This window comes from Mus caroli, chromosome 11 (genome assembly GCF_900094665.2).
Source record: "Mus caroli chromosome 11, CAROLI_EIJ_v1.1, whole genome shotgun sequence".
Taxonomy (NCBI): domain Eukaryota; kingdom Metazoa; phylum Chordata; class Mammalia; order Rodentia; family Muridae; genus Mus; species Mus caroli.
Genome location: NC_034580.1, coordinates 41,884,656 through 41,905,565, shown reverse-complemented (window position 1 = coordinate 41,905,565; position 20,910 = coordinate 41,884,656). Strand labels below are relative to the sequence as shown.

Genomic DNA, 20,910 nt, shown 5'->3' with positions numbered 1-20,910 from the left:
AAAAAAAAAAAAAGAGTTATCTGCGTTCCCAGAGTAGCCACGAAACAGAGCCAAACATGTTCACGCGCAGAGATCTGAAAATGGAGACAGCTCAGTGGTTAAGAACATTTGCTCCTTTTCCAGAGGTCTCACGTTTGGTTCCCAGCATCTTGACTGAAAGCTTCACAATTGCCTATAACTTCAGTTCCAGAAGATAAACACTCTTCTGGATTCTTCAGGCACACATACTACACACACACACACACACACACACACACACACACACACACACAGCATGAACTCAGACAAACACAAGGCAAACACATACACATGAATAAAAAAATCTTTAAATATAAAAAAAATCTTTCATTGGTAACATGATTGACATGACAAGACATTGTATTAAGTTATTTATAATAGCCAGGAGCTGGAAAGAACCCAGATGTCCCTCAACAGAGGAATGGATACAGAAAATGTGATACATTTACACAATGGAGTACTACTCAGCTATTAAAAACAATGAATTTATGAAATTCTTGGACAAATAGATGTATCTGGAGGATATCATCCTGAGTGAGGTAACCCAATCACAAAAGAAGTCACTTCATATGCACTCACTGATAAGTGAATATTAGCCCAGATACTTAGAATACCCAAGATACAATTTGCAAAACAAGAAAATCAAGAAGAAGGAAGACCAACGTGTAGATACTTCATTCCTCCTTAGAATAGGGAACAAAATATCATGGAAGGAGTTACAGAGACAAAGTTTGGAGCTGAGACAAAAGGATGGACCATCTAGAGACTGCCATATCCAGGGAGCCATTCCATAATCAGCCACCAAACCCAGACACTATTGCATATGCCAGCAAGATTTTGCTCAAAGGACCCTGATATACAGAAGTGGATGCTCACAATCATCTATTGGATGGAACACAGGGCCCTGAATGGAGGAGCTAGAGAAAGTATCCAAGGAGCTGAAGGGGTTGCAGACATAGGTGGAACAACAATATGAACTAACCTGTACTCCCAGAGCTCGTGTCTCTAGCTGCATATGCAGCAGAAGATGGCCTTGTCAGCCAGCATTAGGAAGCGAGGTCCCTTGGTCTTGCAAACTTTATATGCCCCAGTACAGGGGAATGCCAGCGCCAAAAAGTGGGAGTGGATAGGTAGGGGAGCAGGGCGAAGGGAGGGTATAGGGAACTTTTGGGATAGCATTTGAAATGTAGATAAAGAAAATATCTAATAAAAAAATTGAAAAACAAAAAGAAGTAAAGACAGACACACACAAATCAAATATCATGTGTTTCTGTTTGTGTGTGGAAGCTAAAAGTCTGATTGCATAAAAGTTAAGAGTATTGTTGTGGCTGCCCAAGGCTGGAAAGGTGTTGGACAGAAGAGACAAAGCTAGTAGGCAGATGCAGTTGGATAACAGGATAAAAGTTCTTTGCCACAACATCCAGCAACAGAATAACTCTAGTAGATAGCAACTGACTGAACATTTCAAAGTAGGCTCCTCTCTTTGGCTATCAGACTAGTAAAACAGCACACCCCAAGAAATTGTACTCCCTACCCAACCCCCAGAAGTCTCCTGCCTGGAGAAGAAATGTCTGAAGCCCTAGCAGTAGCCAGAGAAAGAGCTTGTCTTCTGGAGAAGGTCTTACAACTTGTCCTTACAAGGTTGACTTGGAGTTGAGACAGTGATGGGCAAGCAACCACACCTAGACTTAGTTGTGCATACTTCTTGCCTTGGATTAAAACCATCACTTTAGGACCCTGAAGATGGACTAGGGAGAGGAGGAGGCACCGGATCTCCCTGTCCCTCTTCTCAATGTGGCCTCACTTAATAAATCTCCTTTTTCTGCTTCTTGCTTTTACTTTAGCTCTTGAATTTGGCTTATGAGGAAGGGTGGAAGAACTGACCCTAACTTGTTGAGACAGAGGTTGTGACCCACACATTTAGTAACAGTTACTCTGATCTTCTGCTCTCTGGAGTTCACCCGTGTTTTTGCAACTTCCTCTCTGTTGCCTTGGCTGGCTTTTCTTCACTTCCAAATGTTATTCCCTTAATGTGAGAGAGGGAGAGGACGTCTTCCTTTTGTCTCTCTTCATTCCTCTCTTCATCTAGCTATCATCTCACAACATTTGTAGGTGACTCAACAGGAACTTCATTGAGTCCCCACATCTATCATTTTCAATACAATAAAATATGTAATTGTCCTGGTTCAAAGAATCAAAAAGACCTATACTTGAAACTCTGGCAAATTTCTTAGTCTTTCTAAACCTATTTTGTCTATATAGTGGACAAAATAACCAGCTCTTCCCTGTAGATCAAGACAATGTCTTACAATGAAATAATGGATGAAAGTCCTGAACCCAGCTCTTGCCTATAATAAGTACTTGATAAGTGTCGTTTATTCGCACCAACTTCCAAAATTACATCTCTGGCTTTGAACTATCCCTTAGGATATAATATACAAGAAAGGACTGGCATTCTAGCAAGCTCTTGCTCAGCACTTACCCTGTGAGTAATTATTCTGGTCAGAAAGAAGAGCCAATGATTAAAAGCACATATCCCTGCCCCACAACTACATCATCCCTGGCACACAGCTGACAACCAGACAGTGTTCAGAAGCACTTCAAAGTCAAGATCTACCAAACTGCATTCTTCTCCATGTGGGTTCCTTTACTAGTTAACATTTCCCATTGTTCTAGTCTTCTAGGTATAGAGAATTTGTTAACCTGCAGTCTTGTTTTGACCACCAGACATGCACTGAATTCAGACTCCTAAATGACTTTGACTCCCACCCTTTCTATCAACAATGCTACCACCATTCTAACCCAGATGTTCTCTTATTTCAAGCATTGTAGTGGTTGACAGCATAGCCTGCCTGCCTCCAGATTTGCTCCCTTCTAATAAACCCTCCACACTTTTCGAGAAAAATTTTCCTTCAGGCACAACCAAAAAACGTCATTCCCTACTCTGAAAACACACATGGTTCCTAGTACTTAATAAATAAACTAAATAGCTTGGCCTGTGAATCAAGCCTACTTAAGAACCTAGCTCTTGAAATGGAATAGACAACATGGGTGGATGGGGTTGGTGTGGTGGGTGGAGGGCATGGAACTGGACAGGGATAAGGGTATAGGTGGAAATGGCAACAGGAGGGACAGAGGGAGAGAGTATTAGAAGAAACAACTGGAATGGGATGGGGCATCTCTGGGATGAGCTAGAAACCAAGGGCAATGGAAATTACAAAGAATCTATAAAGGTAACCCTAGCTAAGACTCTTAGCAGTGGAGGATATGGAGCCCAAACCAGCCATGTCCTATGAGTAGGCAAGACTTCCAATTGAGGGATAAGGACACCAACCCAGCTACAAAACCTTTAGTTTACAGTTTGTTCTGCCTACAAGATGTGCAGGATTAAAAATGAAGCAAAAATTTAAAGTGGCCAACTAATGATCAGACCAGATTGAGACCCATGCCATGAGAGGGAGCCCACCCCTAATACTACTAATGCTATTCTGCTTTACTTAAAGACAAGAACCTAGCATAACTGTCATCAGAGAGGCTTCACCCAGCACCTGATGGAAACAGGTGCAGAGACCCACAGCCAGACATTAAGTGAAATTTGAGGAATCCTGTGAAAGATGAGGAAGAAAGATTATAGGAGCCAGAGAGGTCAAGGACACCACAAGAAAGCCTACAGAATCAACTAATCTGGGCTCATAAGGCCCCACAGAGACTGAACCACCAAACAGATAGCATGCATGGGACAGACCTAGGCCCTCTGCACATAGGTAAAAGTTGTGTAGTTTGGTCTTCATGCAGGACTCCTACCTGCAGGAGCAGAAGCTGTCTCTGACTCTGTTGCTTGCCTACGGGACCATTTCTCTTATTGTGCTGCCTTGTCTAGTGTCCATAGAAGAAGATGCACCTAGTCCTACTGTAACATGGTATGCCAGGGCTGGCTATCCATGGGAGGCCTCCCCTTTCCTGAAGAGAAAGGGAGGAGCAGTGGAGGTGGAGAGGGGCATGTGGTTGGAAGAAGAGAAAGCTGTGGTCTGAATGAAAAGTAAGTGAGTAAATGAATAAATAAATAAATAAACCTAATGACTTTATAGGATCCCTGATTTAATTCAAATAATTTAATAAAGGCTTCATAATAAAGAATATACTGAGTTTTCATTAATTACACTAAAAAGACAAGTAGGCTTGGGACAGATCTGTGATCAAGGAAAAACATTCATTCTAGGTCAGATCCAAGGATGAAGCTACAGGTGTGCACTATGATAAAGCAAGGCCATGTGAAACTGTTGCTTTGAACTTATAATGAGCTTTGTATTGGTTTTTTTCTGTTATTATCCTTTGAAGGGCAGAGACAGGAGGATCTTTGCGGCTCATTAGCCAACAGACTAATCTACTTGGTAATCCCCAGGCTAATGAAAGACTCTGTCTCAAAAAGAGGAGGATGGTGGACTTGAAGATGACTCTGAGCTGAGGCTGTCATCTGGCTTTCTCATTCACAGGCTCTGACCCCACCCTAAGGAATATACACACTATGTGTGCTCATGTACACACTCACACATATTAAATATCATTTGAAAGGTTTGTTATTCTTGTTCTTTGTTTTTTAAGGCTAGCCCTTTTTGAGATCAGATTTCCACTATTCCTCAAATATTCCATCTCTATGCTGCTTCCCAGTCTCATGTTTTTAGATCTACAGTTAAAACGAAGATCCCTGAAATGTGGTAGAAAGTCCTGGCTCTCTGTTTATGTAGCTGTCTGATCTCGGACACCAATCTGTTTCACATAGCAAGACAGAGCAGGTGAGAATATGCCACCTCAAGTAAGGCTTCCACTGAAGACCAAACACTTTGAACTTCGAGAACATTGACCTAGAAGATATACGTACACACAATTGCCTTATAAAATAAATTCCATAAATCTAGAAGTCCTTGAATAGAGAACTGGACTGCAGGTTTGTTTGTTTGTTTGTTTGTTTAAGCCATGACTTGATTTCCACTCCTCAACTGTAAATCAGAATCTCCACAGGCTGAGAAATACAAAAAGGACAAAGCAACCAAGAAGCAACAGGGGACTAAAGATCCCACCTGCCACCACAGCAGCAATAAAAGCAGTGATCGAAAGGTCTACAAAGCTGTCTAGAAAGGAGGCTCTGAAAGCTTTCAAAATCTCACTCTGTCTAATGGTAGAGAATTACAACTGGAAGATTTTAAAAGCTTCTGAAACCTCTCAGAGTTTGTAATTTGTCACTTGTCTGCTGTTACCCTAGTGTGATTAGCACTTTTAAAAATATCATAAAACCATGTTCTATGTTCTTAGCAAGAATGTGGAGTTAAGCCAAAAGCAGGTGTAAATGGCCTCTTATTACCCCTCTCCACTAGCCTAAAAGGGAGGGTTGTGAGTGGCAGCAGGGATGTAAAGGATCAGAGAAGAAGGATCCTTCACGATGACTATCATTTACCAGTCAATAATTATAGACTAGGTCTCCATCTCGTGCATTTCCTCTCTCAACAGCCCTGCTAGAAGCACCGCTATCAACCACATTTTGTATTTTGAGGAAACTGATTTAGCAAAGGTCAAAGAAAGTAACTCACCTGAAATTATTAAAAATGAAAAGAAATCATTACAAAATGGTGGTATAACCATGTGATGTTAGCCTCCCAAAGAGCTCTTTTAACCCTTGTTGGAGGCTGTTATATTTTGTGTAATGCTCAGCCCAGGGAGTGGCATTGTTAGAAGTTGCAGCCTTGTGGGAGAAGGTGTGGCCATGTTGAAGTGGTGTGCCACTGTAGGTGTGGGCTTTAAGATCCTACTCCTAGCTGCCCGGAGGCCAGTATTTTGCTAGTAGACTTCAGATGAAGATGTAGGACTCTCAGAGACTCCTGTACCATGCCTGCCTGGATGCTGCCATGTCCCTGCCTTGGTGATAATGGACTCAACCTCTGAACCTGTAAGTCAGCCTCAATTAAATGTTGTCCTTGTAAGACTTACCTTGGTCATGGTGTCTGTTCACATCAGTAAAACCCTAACTAAGACCGAGGTTATGTAGAAGGATTCAAGGAACACTAGGACAAGGGATTGAGGGACCCATAGTCAAGAGGGATAACTAGGAAACATGTCACATGCTTCTGCTATGTACAAAGGATTGGGGTTGGAGAATCCTACAGTGTCTACATCTGAAAAGGAAAGGAAACCTATGTACAACCTTCTTCAGAGATTTTATTGTTATTTTCATTGTATTTACAATTGAATTATAATTCTTAACCATTTGGAGCATTGCAGAAGTTTTCAAGAGTCTTATATGGCAGATCAGGCTACTCATCTTTTGCAGACAGTAAGCAGACAAAAACAGGGTGAGAGGCTGGATACTCCCAAAGTATATTCACATGATTTACTTCTTCCAGCTACTTTTTGTCTCCCCAGTATTCCAGAACCGTCCAAAATAGCACCACTAGGGACTGGGAAACAGCCTTGCTATTAAAAGTACTTCCTGCTCTTCAAGAGGACCGGAGTCCAGTTCCAAGAATCCAAGTGGTGATTTACAACTCCTTGTAACTCTAGCTCCTGGGGATCTAATGCCTTCTTGTGGCCTCTGTGGGAACTCACACACATGTGGCATGTATTCACACATGCACACACACACACACACACATACACACATGTGCATGAAATAGCTAGCATCATTAGCTGGGGATCCAGCTCCCTAACATATGAACTTTTGGAGAACCTCAAATAATTGATGTTCAAACCATAAAACAAGGTCTAATAGCTAAGACCTAGCTATTAGAGGCAGACTTCCTGGACTTGCCACCTGAGAGCTGTGTAATCCTAAGACATTTCAGTAAAACAAGACTCTGATTATCTACCAAACAGACCTTAAATGAAGTAGTTCATGAAAATGCCTTATTTGGCCCAGCACCTAATATATGCTAAGTGAATCCCAGTTCCTTCCATAATGTCATTTGACGTAGAGACAGACTTTTGCTACAACATGGTCCTCTTTCGCACTGTAGCCCACAGACAGGGCAGCAGAAATTCTGTCTGTTTGGACTTGGCCACAGAGAGATGAAACGACAATTATCAGGGACAGTATAGCAAGGGAAACATCAGGATGTCTTGATCTCTTGTAACTTAATATAAAGCAGTTTAAGATTCACACAGAATAAAAGGTAATAGTTTTGTGAACTCTCTTCTCATCCTCTATCAACTTTCTCCTTTCATTCTCTCTCACTAAAAAACAGTACCCACCTTTATCCATCCCATGAACAAAGAATGATGATTCTTAACAGCCTATCTCCCCTAAATTATGAACTCCTAATTCCGATTTCTAAACATCCCTCCATGAGTTGGTGCAAGTCAAAGGTTTTCAACATCAGACCTGCACAGCTCCTCTTGATTTATAGTCCTACATTAAGACCCATCATCTCTCCTCCCTCCGTCTTGTCTGTCCCCTCCAATCCTATCTTCTGAGTCTCTAAGAGTGGTGCCACATTACCTCCCCCTCACAGTTAAAAGATAGACATTTTCTCTAATAAACACAGAGAAAGATGCTCCCACTCTGTTAATCAGAAAAAGAGAGGAACAAGATGACATGTTCTTGGGAGACTGAAAGGACGAAGTGAACAAATGGGATCAAGTGCAGGGAGGCTATGGAGAAGTGGGTAATCTGTGGGCAGAAAAACAAATTGGCTCAGTCTTTCCCAAGGACAATTTGGTAGTAGCTATTAAATTTAATAGTGTACATTTTTCAACATAACATCTCTACTCCATTATCAGCCTTCCTAAAGAAACACTTGCATAGCTACTTAAGGAAGGATATGGGCTGAAGGAAGAAGTGCAGTTATGCTGTCTATAATATGAGAACTCTGGGGCAACAGAAATGCCAGTCAATGGGTAGTGAAATCACATGCAGCAGCTTAACATGACAAGGCAGATCTCTACACAGATTGAGAACGAAGGTGGTCTGATGTAAAAATCAAGTGAATAAAACTGAATGCAAAAGCTTTGTGTGGAATCACTAAATATATTTTTTCCAATGATATACACAAGAAAAAAGGATAAGGAATAGCAAGGCGTTATGGCAGGCCTGGCTACTGTTTGCAGGCTTCAGGGCAGAAAGAAGCTGAAGTGCTGCTGCTATCTGACTTACAGATCACAGAACCGGTGAGTCTGTGCAAGAGAAGGCATTCGAGATAGAAACTGATAAGCGAAACAACAGCCAGCGGCATGCTCATGCCAATGGGAAAGCCTTAGAAGGATGCCCTTTTCAAATGTATCTTGTAGGATTCAGCAACTGCACTCAGGTTCTGCTCTCCCAGAGGACTCAGATTCAGTTGTCAGCACCCACACTGGTGGCTCACCACTGCCTATGCTTGAAGCTTCAAGGAATCCAATTCCTCCATGAGCACCCATACACATGTGGCATTCACTCACTCAGACACATGTACATACATGTAAACAAATCCTTGTGAAATGCATCACAGGGGCCAATGGGATAACGGGAAAAGTTCACCCACCTAGACCCAGACAACAGTGGAAGAAGAGAAATGACCCCACAAAGTTGCCCTCTGACCTTGGTGTGTACATCACAGCACACTGTAATAGCAAATTAAGGAAATTTTATATAAATGTATAGAGTATAAGAATGGACCATTTTTGTCCCAAGTTAGATCTTTGTCTACTGGATGGTCACGTCATAGAGCTGTACTGTCTGGCTTTGTGTGTCAACTTGACATAAGCTGGAGTTATCACAGAGAAAGGAGCCTCCCTTGAGGCAATGTCTCCATGAGATCCAGCTGTAAGGCATTTCCTCAATTGGTGATCAAGAGGGGAGGACCCATTGTGGGTGGTGCCATCCCTGGACTGGGTAGTCTTGGGTTCTATAAGAAAATAAGCTGAGCAAGCCAGGGGAAGCAAGCCAGTAAGTAACACCCTTCCATGGCCTCTGCATCAGCTCCTGCTTCCTGACCTGCTTGAGAGCCAGTCCTGACTTCCTTTGGTGATGAACAGCAGCATTGAAGTGTAGGCTGAATAAACCCTTTCCTCCCCAACTAGCTTCTAGATGTTTGTGCAGAAATAGAAACCCTAAGACAAGGGTTTTACGGGAAACAGAAAGAAAGAATGAAAGCAATTAAGAGAGCTCAGATAATGGGGTTTGTGCCAGTTACAAACAAGAAGACTGCATATCTCAAAGACCCTAAAGTTTACAGCATCAATACAAAGATAAATTTGATAGGGTTACTCTCAATGGGGGCGGGGGAGGCTCATATACACATCAATAAGACAATATTTCAAAATCATCTAGAATGTTCCAAGTAGTAGTATGGGTTGGATTAGAAAAAAGTGGCAGGAACTTAGGATAAAAATGTATAAGAAAATTTCATTTCCCATTCTTTTAGTCTCCTTTACAAAAGCACATTGGCATAAGTTCTGTAAGATTTAAACTAAAAAACAGGGTGAAAAATGAAAAGTAATCTTTTTTTTTTAACTACTATCCCTGGCTTTGAATGAGAAACTGCAAAGGAAAAGGAGAGGCCTTGAGAGAGGGGCCTCAGAAAGAAGCAGAAAGCAGAAGGCAAGGATGTTTCACTTTCCTCCCAATGAGCTGGAGGATGTGGGAAACAACCACAGTGGAACCAAAATAGCTGATTCCAAGACCCACCGGCAGACATCGGACTGGTCTCATGGCCAGAGGCAAACCACTTGAGCAGCAGAGAGACCTCCCTGACCTCAATGCTGACAAGTCCCAAACTCACTTGTTTTCTGTGTCATCAGCTGTGAAGTGGATGGGAGAATCCCAGGGTTAGAGCCTTGGAAGACAAGAGAGAACAAAGACATCCTCAATTCTAGCCCGAAGTGTGGTGAGTGGTAAACATACCAGAAATGCTACATGCCCTTCCTAGACTCCATGAATTAAAGAGGGTGCTCTCCCTCCTCCCTCTTTGCACTCCCTCCTCTCTCTTCCCTCACCCTCTGTACTGGCTGACTTTGTGTAAACTTGACACAGGCTGGAATTATCACAGAGAAAGGAGCTTCAGTTGAAGAAATGCCTCCATGAGATCCAGCTGTAAGACATGTTCTCAGTTAGTGATAAAGGGGAGAGGGCCCATTGTGGGTGGTGCCATCCCTGGGCTGGTAGTCTTGGGTTCTGTAAGAAAGCAGGCTAAGCAAACCAGTAAATAGCATCCTTCCATGGCCTCTGCATCAGCTCTGCTCCCTGACGTGCTTCAAGTTCCAGGTCTGACTTCCTTTGGTGATCAACAGCAGTGTAGGAAATGTAAGCTGATTAAACCCTTCCCTCCCCAATTTGCTCCTTGGTCATGATGTTTTGTGCAGGAATAGAAACACTGACTAAGACACTCTCCTACCTCCAAGCCATGGGAAGGAAGCAATGACATACACTGTTCTGATATCAAACATGTGCCAGGTAGACACCATGGCACATAGGACTGGGCTCATCTCTGGATCACTTTTATTCCATATTTGCCTCTCCCCAGCCCAAGGTAGAAGGAAAGATACAGGTGGTAAGTTCTGCATACCTGTGGGCCTGAGTAAGGCTATGTCTGTAGATACGGTTATCATGCTTCTTTGAGAGTGATTGGATGCAGGCAGAGTTTCTGATTCAGAAAAAAAAAAGTTTTTAAGCTACTAAAAAGTAATAATAACAGTATCAACAGCGCAGTGGGTGGTGAGAGTCAGGGCTATTTTTATCAACATCTTTGTTCTAATTGATACATTTCTAGTTTTTCCCAATAATTAAAAATGATTTTTAGAATTAACAAACATAGATAGATAGATAGATAGATAGATAGATAGATAATAGATAGATAGATAGATAGATAGATAGATAGATAGATAGATAGATAGAAAATTATAGCCAGGCAGTGGTGGTACACTTGTTTCTGATTATTAAGCTTTAACAAGCCCCCAAACACTGGAGCAGGTCACCCAGTGTTACCAGATTCAGGAACAGGGAAAAATTCAGAAGAAAATAGAAAGATGTCAAGAAACAAGGATAAGGGCTGGTGAGATGGCTCAGTGGGTAAGAGCACCCGACTGCTCTTCCGAAGGTCCAGAGTTCAAATCCCAGCAACCACATGGTGGCTCACAACCATCCGTAACGAGATCTGGCGCCCTCTTCTGGAGTATCTGAAGACAGCTACAGTGTACTTACATATAATAAATAAATAAATCTTAAAAAAAAAAAAAGAAACAAGGATAAAACTGATCTACTGTCAAGGAATATATCTAACATTCTTTTAAAAGGTTTTATTAGTGTATATTAATTACACATTATGGGTTTATTACATTTTGATATATGCATATAATACATTTTATTATACTCACCCCATTATATTGTCTTATTCTTTCCCAATCTTGCTGATCTCTTCCTCTTCTCAATCTCTCTCTCTCTCTCTCTCTCTCTTCTCTCTTCTCTCTCTGTTTCTGTGTATGTGTGCATGTATATGTCTATGTTTGTGTGAACATGTGTACATGTATGTGTGTATGTCTATGTATGTAGATACATGTGTGCTTGTGTATGAGTGTATATGCATGTATGTGTGTATATGTCTGTGTGTTGTGTATGTGTGTATATTTCTATGTTTGAGTGTGTATGTTGTGCATGTATATGTGTGGTGTATATGTGTGTATGTCTGTGTCTGTGTGTGTGTATGTATGTATGTCTGTGTGTGTGTTGTGTATGTGTGTATATGCGTGTGTGTATGTTTATGTGTATATGTATGTGTGTGCATGAGTGCTCCACTGAGTCAATTAGAGTTGCATACAGGAGCATAGGTGATGGACTATTTACAGCAGCATGGGCAGCTTCCCAGTGGCTACACTACTAAGAAACGTCTCTTTCCACAGTTGGAAAGAAGTGGATATCATGAAACCCCTCCTCTTACAAATTTTAAGGCACCAATTAGCCATCTCACTTCAACAAATCTCAAACACTCAGAGATTTTGTTCCTGAGAGGATAGGTCCAACCCTGACTAGAGTTTATCCTAGAATAACCTTCAACACACAGATTCTGCAAGGCTCTCAGAGGTCAAGTGGAGAACCCAAAATGCTGACTTTTCAAAAACATAAAGGGAAAAGAAACACACACACATGAGTGCACGTGCAGGTCACTGGGTTGCCCGCTGTAGAAGAGTCCTGTTTCAAGGAAACCACACAATATCTGACAAACAGAAGGAAAACAACAGACAATCCTCACCTGTAGTGATGGTGGACCCTTTTGTGGTTTCTTGTGAGAAGGAGCCAGGTGTTGTTGAGGGGCACGTGGTCACTGCTGTACTGAAGGCAGTGGTGGCTAGTGTCTGGGATGGTGTGGTGGTTGGGAGAACAGATGTGGTCATGACTGTTGTTGGAAGCAGCTCTGGGGTGGTGGTGGTCACATAAGGGGTGGTGGTTGGCCGGGTGGTTGTTGTTGGTTTTTTGGTTGTTGTGGCTGTAACCAACAGAAGATGCATCGGTCACCAAGTAGAGATAGGAATGGGAAACACCACAAACAAATCCAAGATCTTTCCCTTCCCATCCTTTCTGTTGGTCTCTCTTGGTTCATTGGCCTGAATTCTTCACCACACCTGAGTTTCTCACTTTCATTTCTGTCCTTTCTGGTCTATTTGTCAGACTCTGGCTACAGAAATCTGATTAAAATCACAAATCTAATTGTGCCCATGTCCTGCTCAAAACTCAACTTCTATCCTCCTTGTTCATCAGATAAAACAAACAAACAACCTAGCCCTGCTCATTGCTCTTTAAGATACCACCTGCACTCTGTCTTTCCAATCACATGTTGCTGGAAGAGAGCCTTCTCCCTTTCCTCGGTTCTTTCTTTCTCTATTTCTTTCACTGTACCACGATCTTCCAGCTGTAGCAATTTCTGCACCTGCTGGACCCTATCCCCACTTCTACTGCTGGTCCTCTTCTGTAGGCTAGCCTTTACTTAACTCTCAGATCTCAGCTAAAAGGAGCTCTCTTCTATGCAGTAACAAGTCACCCCAATTCTTGATCACTGTGGCATCTATTGTATTTTTGTAACTATGTGTTTCTTTGTTTGCTTAATGTCTGGTTCTCCCACCAAATTATCAGGACCACAAGGAAACACTGTGTTCAAAGAAGAGGAAAGAAAAGTTTATTGAACTTAACTTAGTCCAACTTCTCTTCCCTCTTCATTATATCACACAGTTGCTGTAAGAGTTAAGTGTGTGAATGTTCATGAGGCTCACTAATTAAAAGCATCTAGTTCCAACTCTAGAACACATGAGAGCCATGCTGGCAACCTAGAACACGGCCATCCAGACCAAGCCTTCCAAGACATCACTATGTTAATCCTAAGACCCAAGAATCTCCCAGGAGATGCTGATGCAGAGGCAAAGTCCAATCCTATCTAAGAAGCTCTGGCTGAGACATGTCCTAAAGGTGCCTATTGTTCACACACCTCAGCCATATGCTCCAAGTGTTCTGTTCTATCCTAATCTTTATGAGTCCCTTCACAACCCAAATTTTACCCAAAACACAGGATAGGAATGGAAAAAGAAAGCATAAGAAGTGCCAGAGGTGGTGCCCAATGGCATACCCTCCTCCCTCTGCCAGGAATCAAAAATCGTTTGCTTGTAGGCTAAAACTGATCCACGGATATTATTCAGTCCACACAATAATTTTTCTTATTATTTGGAAATTAATCAATATGCAAAAAAGAAATGAAGAAAGGAAGAGAGAGAGAGAGAGAGAGAGAGAGAGAGAGAGAGAGAGAGAGAGAGAGAAGGAGAGATTCCATAAAAATTCAGAGGCCCCAAAAACACTGAGNTTTCTTATTATTTGGAAATTAATCAATATGCAAAAAAAAAATAAAGAAAGAGAGAGAGAGAGAGAGAGAGAGAGAGAGAGAGAGAGAGAGAGAGAGAGAGATCAGTATGGTTTCCATAAAAATTCAGAGGCCCCAAAAACACTGAGACAAATTTCTGCAAAGTGAGAGAAAGCCCTCGGGTGAATAGTACCTTCCATCTTCAGTCTGACTCTTCCTTTATCAGCTAGAATCCCTCATTCATTTCTGTGGTCGTTCCGGCTATAACTAGTATGTGGGTTTCCCTAACCACACTATGTGGCTCATCATTTGAGAGGCAGCTTTTCTACCCATTACTCAGGTAAGCACAGTCTTGTCACCAGAACCCACTGCATGAATCTGTTACCATAAACCGCGGGACTCTTTCTCAGAGTTGAACCCTGTTCTTGGCTCACCTTTCCTCAGCTCCAGGCGCACATTCCTCTTGACATCATTGAACCAGCCAGGCACCTCTATACGGCAGCAGTACACCCCACTGTCACCTTGATTGGTGTTTGAGATGGTCAAGGACACTTCACCAAACTGGACCTTTCCCGAAAGTGTATATTTTATTGACTTCCTGGAGATGATTCTTGTTCCGTCTGTACGGAGAAGCTCTGCGCTGCACTTGGAATTGGGACATGAACCTTTGCCCCAGCACATACTGTTGCGGCTCTGGGACCACGAGAGGTAATGACAAGGCAAAGTCACCGGCTGGCCCAAAAACCCTATTATTGTATCCTCTGAGGCAGCTGGTGCTACGGGAGAAAGTGAGAAAGCTGTTACACAAAATTCTTTCAAATATGCTCCACCATTTGTGTATACATAAAGGGAATGTCCAGGAGCTGAGGGAGTGTCCCTAGTTCCTTTAGCACAAATGCTTGCCTGTACTGTTGAACTTCTTAAGTCCCCAAGCTTCCATCCCAAAATTAGTAACAGGCGGCCCCAAACCTCTAAATAACTCTCCTTAGCAAGATCTTTTGCCGATTTAAACGCTCAGATATTAAGTATCATTCAGTAAATAAGCTCCCAAATCAAGAGGCCAGACCCTATGATCTAGGTCATATGTGTCACGCAAAACCTGTGCTACACACACACACCACCACCACCACCACCACCACCACCATCATCATCATCATCATCTCACTAAGTAGATATTGTGTGATGCTAATTTGAATGTCTCAAATGGGTTGCCCAGCCCAGACAGAATTCTAACAAGAAAGACAGCTGCTGTAGTAGACTCCATTGCCCTACTCCATATCCAGAAATAGAGGTGGGAATTGCTCCCTCTGGATTATGCGATCGTTCGCTTAGGTAACACAACATTAGGAAGAGTTTGTGGACTTGCACTTCTTGACTCTCCTTTTAAGTCTTAGTAGTGTGTGTATGTGTGCGAGAGATGTATACATGTTACAGTGAGTGTGTGGTAGTTAGAGAACATTTGTGAATTCACCCATTCCTTTTCCCTCAGGCTTCAGAGCAGTGGCTCTCTGCCTGTGGGTTGTGACTCCCAAAAGACAATAAGAAAATAAAGATATTTGCATTATGATTCATAACAGTAGCAAAATTACAGTTATGAAGTAGCAAAGAAATGATCCTATGGTTGCGGGTCACCACAACATGAGAACTGTATTAAAGGATTGCGGCATTAGGAAGGTTGAGAACCACTGCCCTAGAGCATGTATCTTTACACACTGAGCCATCTTGCTGGCTCTAACTTACTCATTTCTGTTGCCTCCCCCAGCCTTGAGCAGGCTGGCTCAGACCTGTTCTGCCACTGTGAGCAAGACCACCTATGGTGGAGTCTTCCGACCTAGATAGGTCTATTGTTCTGCCACCTCTGCCATTTTCTCTAAGACACTGCTACTTGCTGAGAGGCTGAACCTGTTCTCCTGACACTAAAGATCCTGGCCTGGCGTGGTGGGGAATGGGATCCACCCCCCTCCCCTTGCCCCCATAAGCTCAGACTCATAAGTAAACTTTGGGCCTTGATCATTATCTTTGTCTTGGTCTCATTATTTCTCTTGCCATTTTCTCCCATGCAGCTGCAGCCCCCCTTTCAGGAACCTGGTTCATGTAGCTGTGGGTGGCTACACATTTCTTTTTAAAATTGTTTAATAATTTCACTCACACATAGAATGTATATTTGATGAGATCTGTCTTCCATTCTTTCTCTTCCAGTTTTTCCCCCATTGCTCCATAGCCTTGAAACTTCATATACTCTCTTGTTTAAAAATCTATGTCCACTTAGGATTTCTAGTATGTGCATGCCTGCAGGGCCATTAAAGCCATCTACTACAGTGTGGGCAGCCTCCAGGGGTCACAGCCCTGAAAGAACTGAGGGTTCCTCTCCTAGCAGCCATCAATGGAATTGCCAACAGCCTCTTTCCTAGGGGTTGGACTTCATGACCAGTTCAACCATTCATGCTAGGGTTTTGTCTGGCTTGCTCTTGTGTAGGTTTTATGCATGTAGTCACAGCCTCTATCCCCCTTACTCTCTTTTTAAAAAAGATTTATTTGTCGAGCAGTGGTAGGGTACACCTTTAATCACAGTACTTGGGAGGCAGACGCAGGTAGATTTCTGTGAGTTTGGGGATGGCCTGGTCTACAGCGTGAATTCCAGAACAGTCAGGGCTACACAGAGAAACCCAGTTTTAAAAAATCCAATTCATACGTATGTTTTTTTTATTTAACATGTATGAGTATTTTGCCTGTTTTCATGAGCATACTACATGTGTGTCTAGTGGTATGGCAGCTAGAAGGTAGTACCAGAAACCCTGGAGTTGGAGTTAAGAATGACTGTAAGATGCCATGTAAGTGTGGGGAACTAAACCCAGGACTTCTGGAAAAGCAGAAAGAGCTCTGAACCACTGAGCTATATCTCTAGTCCCCATTTTTTACTCTTTATGGACAAATAATTACACACACACACACACACATATATATATACATATACATATATACATATATGTGTGTGTGTGTTTATAGGGTACAATATGATATTCTGAACTATGTTCACAGAACCAGGTAGTCAATCTTAGCTTAGCTAGCTTTACTATCTCACTAATGCATTTCATGTTTGTGATGAGATGTTAAAAATGATTTAGGAAGTTTGAAATACACATTTATTCTGATAATGTCTCTTTTGTGAAGTGAATAACTAAAGCATTGCATCTTCCCGTGGACTGTGGTAGAGCAGATGCCTAGAAAGCATCTGCTGAAGGACCATCAAGCTCATGGCACCCGTGCCTCCATGATGGAAGGACAGGATTGGACTTGGGCATAGAGGGCAAAAGGGATTTAAGCTTCATGATGGTTTTTATCTTTTCACCCAAAAGTTTCAGTGTTACTCACCTAACCAAACATCACTAACATGAAAAAGGAAGCAAGGAGCTTGGTGAGACAGAAAAATCCCCATTAGGGTGACACTGTGAACGTCACTCTAGAGGCCAGTGTGTGTTTCGGGGTTCTTGGAGGAAAGCCACACTTCACAAGGCACAGAGAACAATATTTGCCACAAAAGGAGTTCCACAGTTCATATGCCAAGAAACATCATGAACTGAACTTCATAGGATATCTGAACATTTCAGAATAAGGAAACATACACATGAGATGCAGAAACAGAAGGAGAAGCAATGCCTTCAGCTAAAAAATTACCAGGGAGAAAAGAAATCACAGCTACCAGGTGAGTCTCTCATCTGCACTGACCCAGTGGGAGTGCAACTTCTCTGTCACTGCTGGTCTGTTCCTTCTCCAGTTGTTCCTTTAAGCAAGGTTGAAGAAGCCCATTCAACTCCTGTCCTGCCACAGATGAGACATGAGGACACAAACTCCAGTAATCATTTTTTTCTGTAGTTTCAGGATGTAACAATAACAGTAGCAAAACTGCTTGGATCAATGCTGTTATTCCAGCACTCAGAGCAGTAAGGCAGGAGAAATCAAGTTGAAGTCTAATCTGGGTTACATTGTTAGACATAGACACCATCTCAAATAAATATAAATAAATATTTAGACAAACAGACAGAAAGTGCCCAAGTAAATTTCAAAGAGACAATTTGAAAACAAGAGCAGCTGCTTTTGTTCCATGGATCACCTCTGAAATATCTATGAACTCATAGCATCAAGGACCAAAATTCAGGACATGAAGCAGTTCTTTCCCACCTTCTGGGAGGTACAGAGTATCTGTGGATAGAGGCAGTAGAGCCAGCACTTAGTATGGCAACAAGGTCTCTAACACAGGAACCTCAGAGATAAGAAGTTAGTCGGAACCCCTAAAGCAGCCTGCAAGCTAGAATAGGAAAAACTCAACTTTACCAGAGACCTGGGTTGACCTCTATTCAAGAATGAGAGAAAGAGGGAGAGGCAGAATGACATATTGACAGTGTCAGCATCAGTGATCAGGAGGACTACAGCACTGAGCAGAGTGGTTGCTGTGCACCTCGGAATGTCTATTCAAATTGCACATCTGTATCAATGTTCAAAGGAGAAACCTCCCTTAGCTAGGCACATGGCACACACCTGTAATACTAACCCTCTGGAAGCTGCAACAGAAGGATGGTTGACTTCTAAGCAGCCTGGGCTACACAGTAAGATCCTGTCTCCAAGAAGCAAAAACAGGGGCTGGGCACAGTGAGGCATTTCTTTACTCCCAACCCTTGGGAGGTAAAGACAGGTGGATGTTTGTGGTTTCCAGGCCAGCCTCGTGTACATACTGAGTTCCAGAATAGCCAGTGCTTCATACTAGAGAAGCCTTGTCTCAGAATAAACAAAACAAAACAAAAACAAAAACCAAGAACAGAAGAAAAGGAGAAAAAGAGCTCATTTTGAAGCCCCCTCCTCCCCCCCGCCAGCAAAACAAAACAAAAAGCAAATAAAATCTCCTGAACACAAAGGGAACAATAAGAGTCGAAACAAAAGCTCTTAGCAGAACAAAATTCCCATCCCTTGCTTTGTACCGCCTGCAGATGAAATTGTTTACACTCATTCATCTAATACCTTGTTTCTATGTCTTTTCTTAGGTTAGAAATTACAGTTAATTACACTGATTATTTCATCCCCAAACACCCAAATCCGTCTCTAGAAAAAAAATCCCTGCATAATAAGGTGAGGAAGAGATCCTATAAAAATGCAAGTTGAGAAGGAGGCAGGCTTTAGTAGAGCCTCCTTACCCTAAAATCTACCCTCCCCTGAGCCTAGAACGGAAGCATCTAGAACACTTACTCAGATAAAGCCACCCGAGCTCCATCACCAGCCAGAGGAGGAGAAGCCCCTTGGACATTTTGATAGGATCTGTGCGTCTGTCAAAACCCATGCCTTATATCACAATTCCTGCTGACAGGGTGGGACGCTCAACTTTCACTTCCCTTTCTGCCACACAATCTTCCCGTTCCTTCATCCTGAATGACCTCCCTCAATCTGGGATGTGTAATCAAATGTGCTGAGGCACTTTTCTCATGGTGGCCGGTGCATGTGTGCAACTGTGTGGAGTGACAGCGTGGGTGCCAATGTGATTCTCTGTCTGTCATCCTGGGTGTGCCTGAGCATCTGTATATACATGAATACACATGAACAGACACCCTGGGTGTAAACTGTGAAGAAGCCAGTGTTTCTTGTCATGGCCAAAGCAAAGTTAAAGTGGCTGACCTGGAACTTACTATAAAAACCAGGTTGGCCTCTAGTACTTATTCTGAAACTCTCAACCCCTTGTCTTCACACTGGAAAACCAAAAACAGGGTGCAACCAATCACAACGGATGCTCTACCTATACCATCAGTTTAATACAACAGGAAAGAAGAGCCCCGGGAGAGGAAGCTCGTTACGATGGTTCCAAAACAGGCCTGCCTACAAGCAGACCCCGGCCTATCACTACCTAACAGGGAAAAGCAGAAAGGATAAATTGAAAACCAAATACCTGAACAGGATTATTCTCTAGTTCTTTGGGAGTCTATAATATAATGACAACCAACACTATACAAAGAAGGTAGAGGAGAAACCAGGCCAGTCTTCACCAACAAGACTGAAACTAGGACAAAGCACAGTGTTCCTGGAACAGGAGAAAAACAAAACAAACAAAAAAAATATTAGGGTGAGAGAGGACTCAATGGTTGAGTGCTTGCTGCTCTTGCAGAGGACTCAGGTTCTGTTCTTAGCACCCACATGGCAGCTCATAACTGTCTATAAATCTAACTCTAGGGGACCCAACACTCTTTGGCTTCTTTCAGTACCCGGCATGCATGCATATATATGCAAGTAAATGTTCATACGCATAAAGTAAAAATTTAAAAATATTAATAAAAAGAAGACCATTAATTAAAAACAAAAATCTAGTGAAAGAAGTCTAAAGAAAGTTTGGACTTTGATCCATTGTGATGTTTCATTATTGATTTATTAGTTATGATTAAAATATATAAATATATAAATAAATAACCTAATGTATGATGCTAATAATAACTACCTCTGGGTGTGAATCCAAAGAAATGCAAGTCAGAGATTTGCACAACCATGTTGATTCCAGCACTATTCACTTCACTCAAGATGGGTGCAGTGGTCTGAATCAGAATGGCCCCTACACTTATGTGTTTGAATGCTTGGTGCTCAGTTGGTGGAACTGTTAGGGAAGGATTAGGAGGTGTGGCTTTGTTGGAGGAGGTGTGTCACAAGGGGTGAGCTTTTGTCATTCCAAAGACTCTGGCTATTCCCAGTATATTCTCTTTGCCTCATGTTTGCAGATCAAGAGGTAAGCTCTCAACTGCTCCTGCCACCATGCCTTTGCCCCTCTACCACCACAAATTCTAATCCTTTAAAGCCATAAGCCCAATTAAATACTTTCTAAGTTGCCCTGACCATGGTGTTTTCTCACATCAATAAAAAAGTCACTAGAACAATGGGGAATGAGCCTAGTCAATCATCAACAGATAAATGGACTAAGAAAATGTGGCATTCATGCACAATATAGCTTTATGTTTTCCCTATAATGGAAAGTGAAATACATCCTCTGAAGGAGAATAGATGGAATGGGAGATCATCACATTAAGTGAAATAAGACAGATGGCGCAGATACTGCTCTGTGTTG

The 20,910-nt window shown here is 42.2% G+C and overlaps 1 protein-coding gene across 2 annotated transcripts in view; it reads right to left on the bottom strand.

Moving 5' to 3' along the window:
- The window catches only part of LOC110305943 (T-cell immunoglobulin and mucin domain-containing protein 4), a 31,608-nt gene extending 12,492 nt beyond the window's left edge, over positions 1-19,116 (bottom strand). The window contains exons 1-5 of one of the 2 annotated variants that reach the window (XM_021178117.1): positions 19,059-19,116; positions 14,255-14,596; positions 12,228-12,461; positions 10,548-10,625; positions 9,765-9,818 (exon numbers count right to left, since the gene is read on the bottom strand). In XM_021178117.1, the coding sequence (XP_021033776.1) occupies positions 9,765-9,818; positions 10,548-10,625; positions 12,228-12,461; positions 14,255-14,596; positions 19,059-19,116 (766 nt within the window). The remainder of the gene's footprint in view (positions 1-9,764; positions 9,819-10,547; positions 10,626-12,227; positions 12,462-14,254; positions 14,597-19,058) is intronic. The other variant, XM_029483942.1, reaches the window with a different exon arrangement.
- Between the last annotated feature and the right edge of the window lie 1,794 nt (positions 19,117-20,910).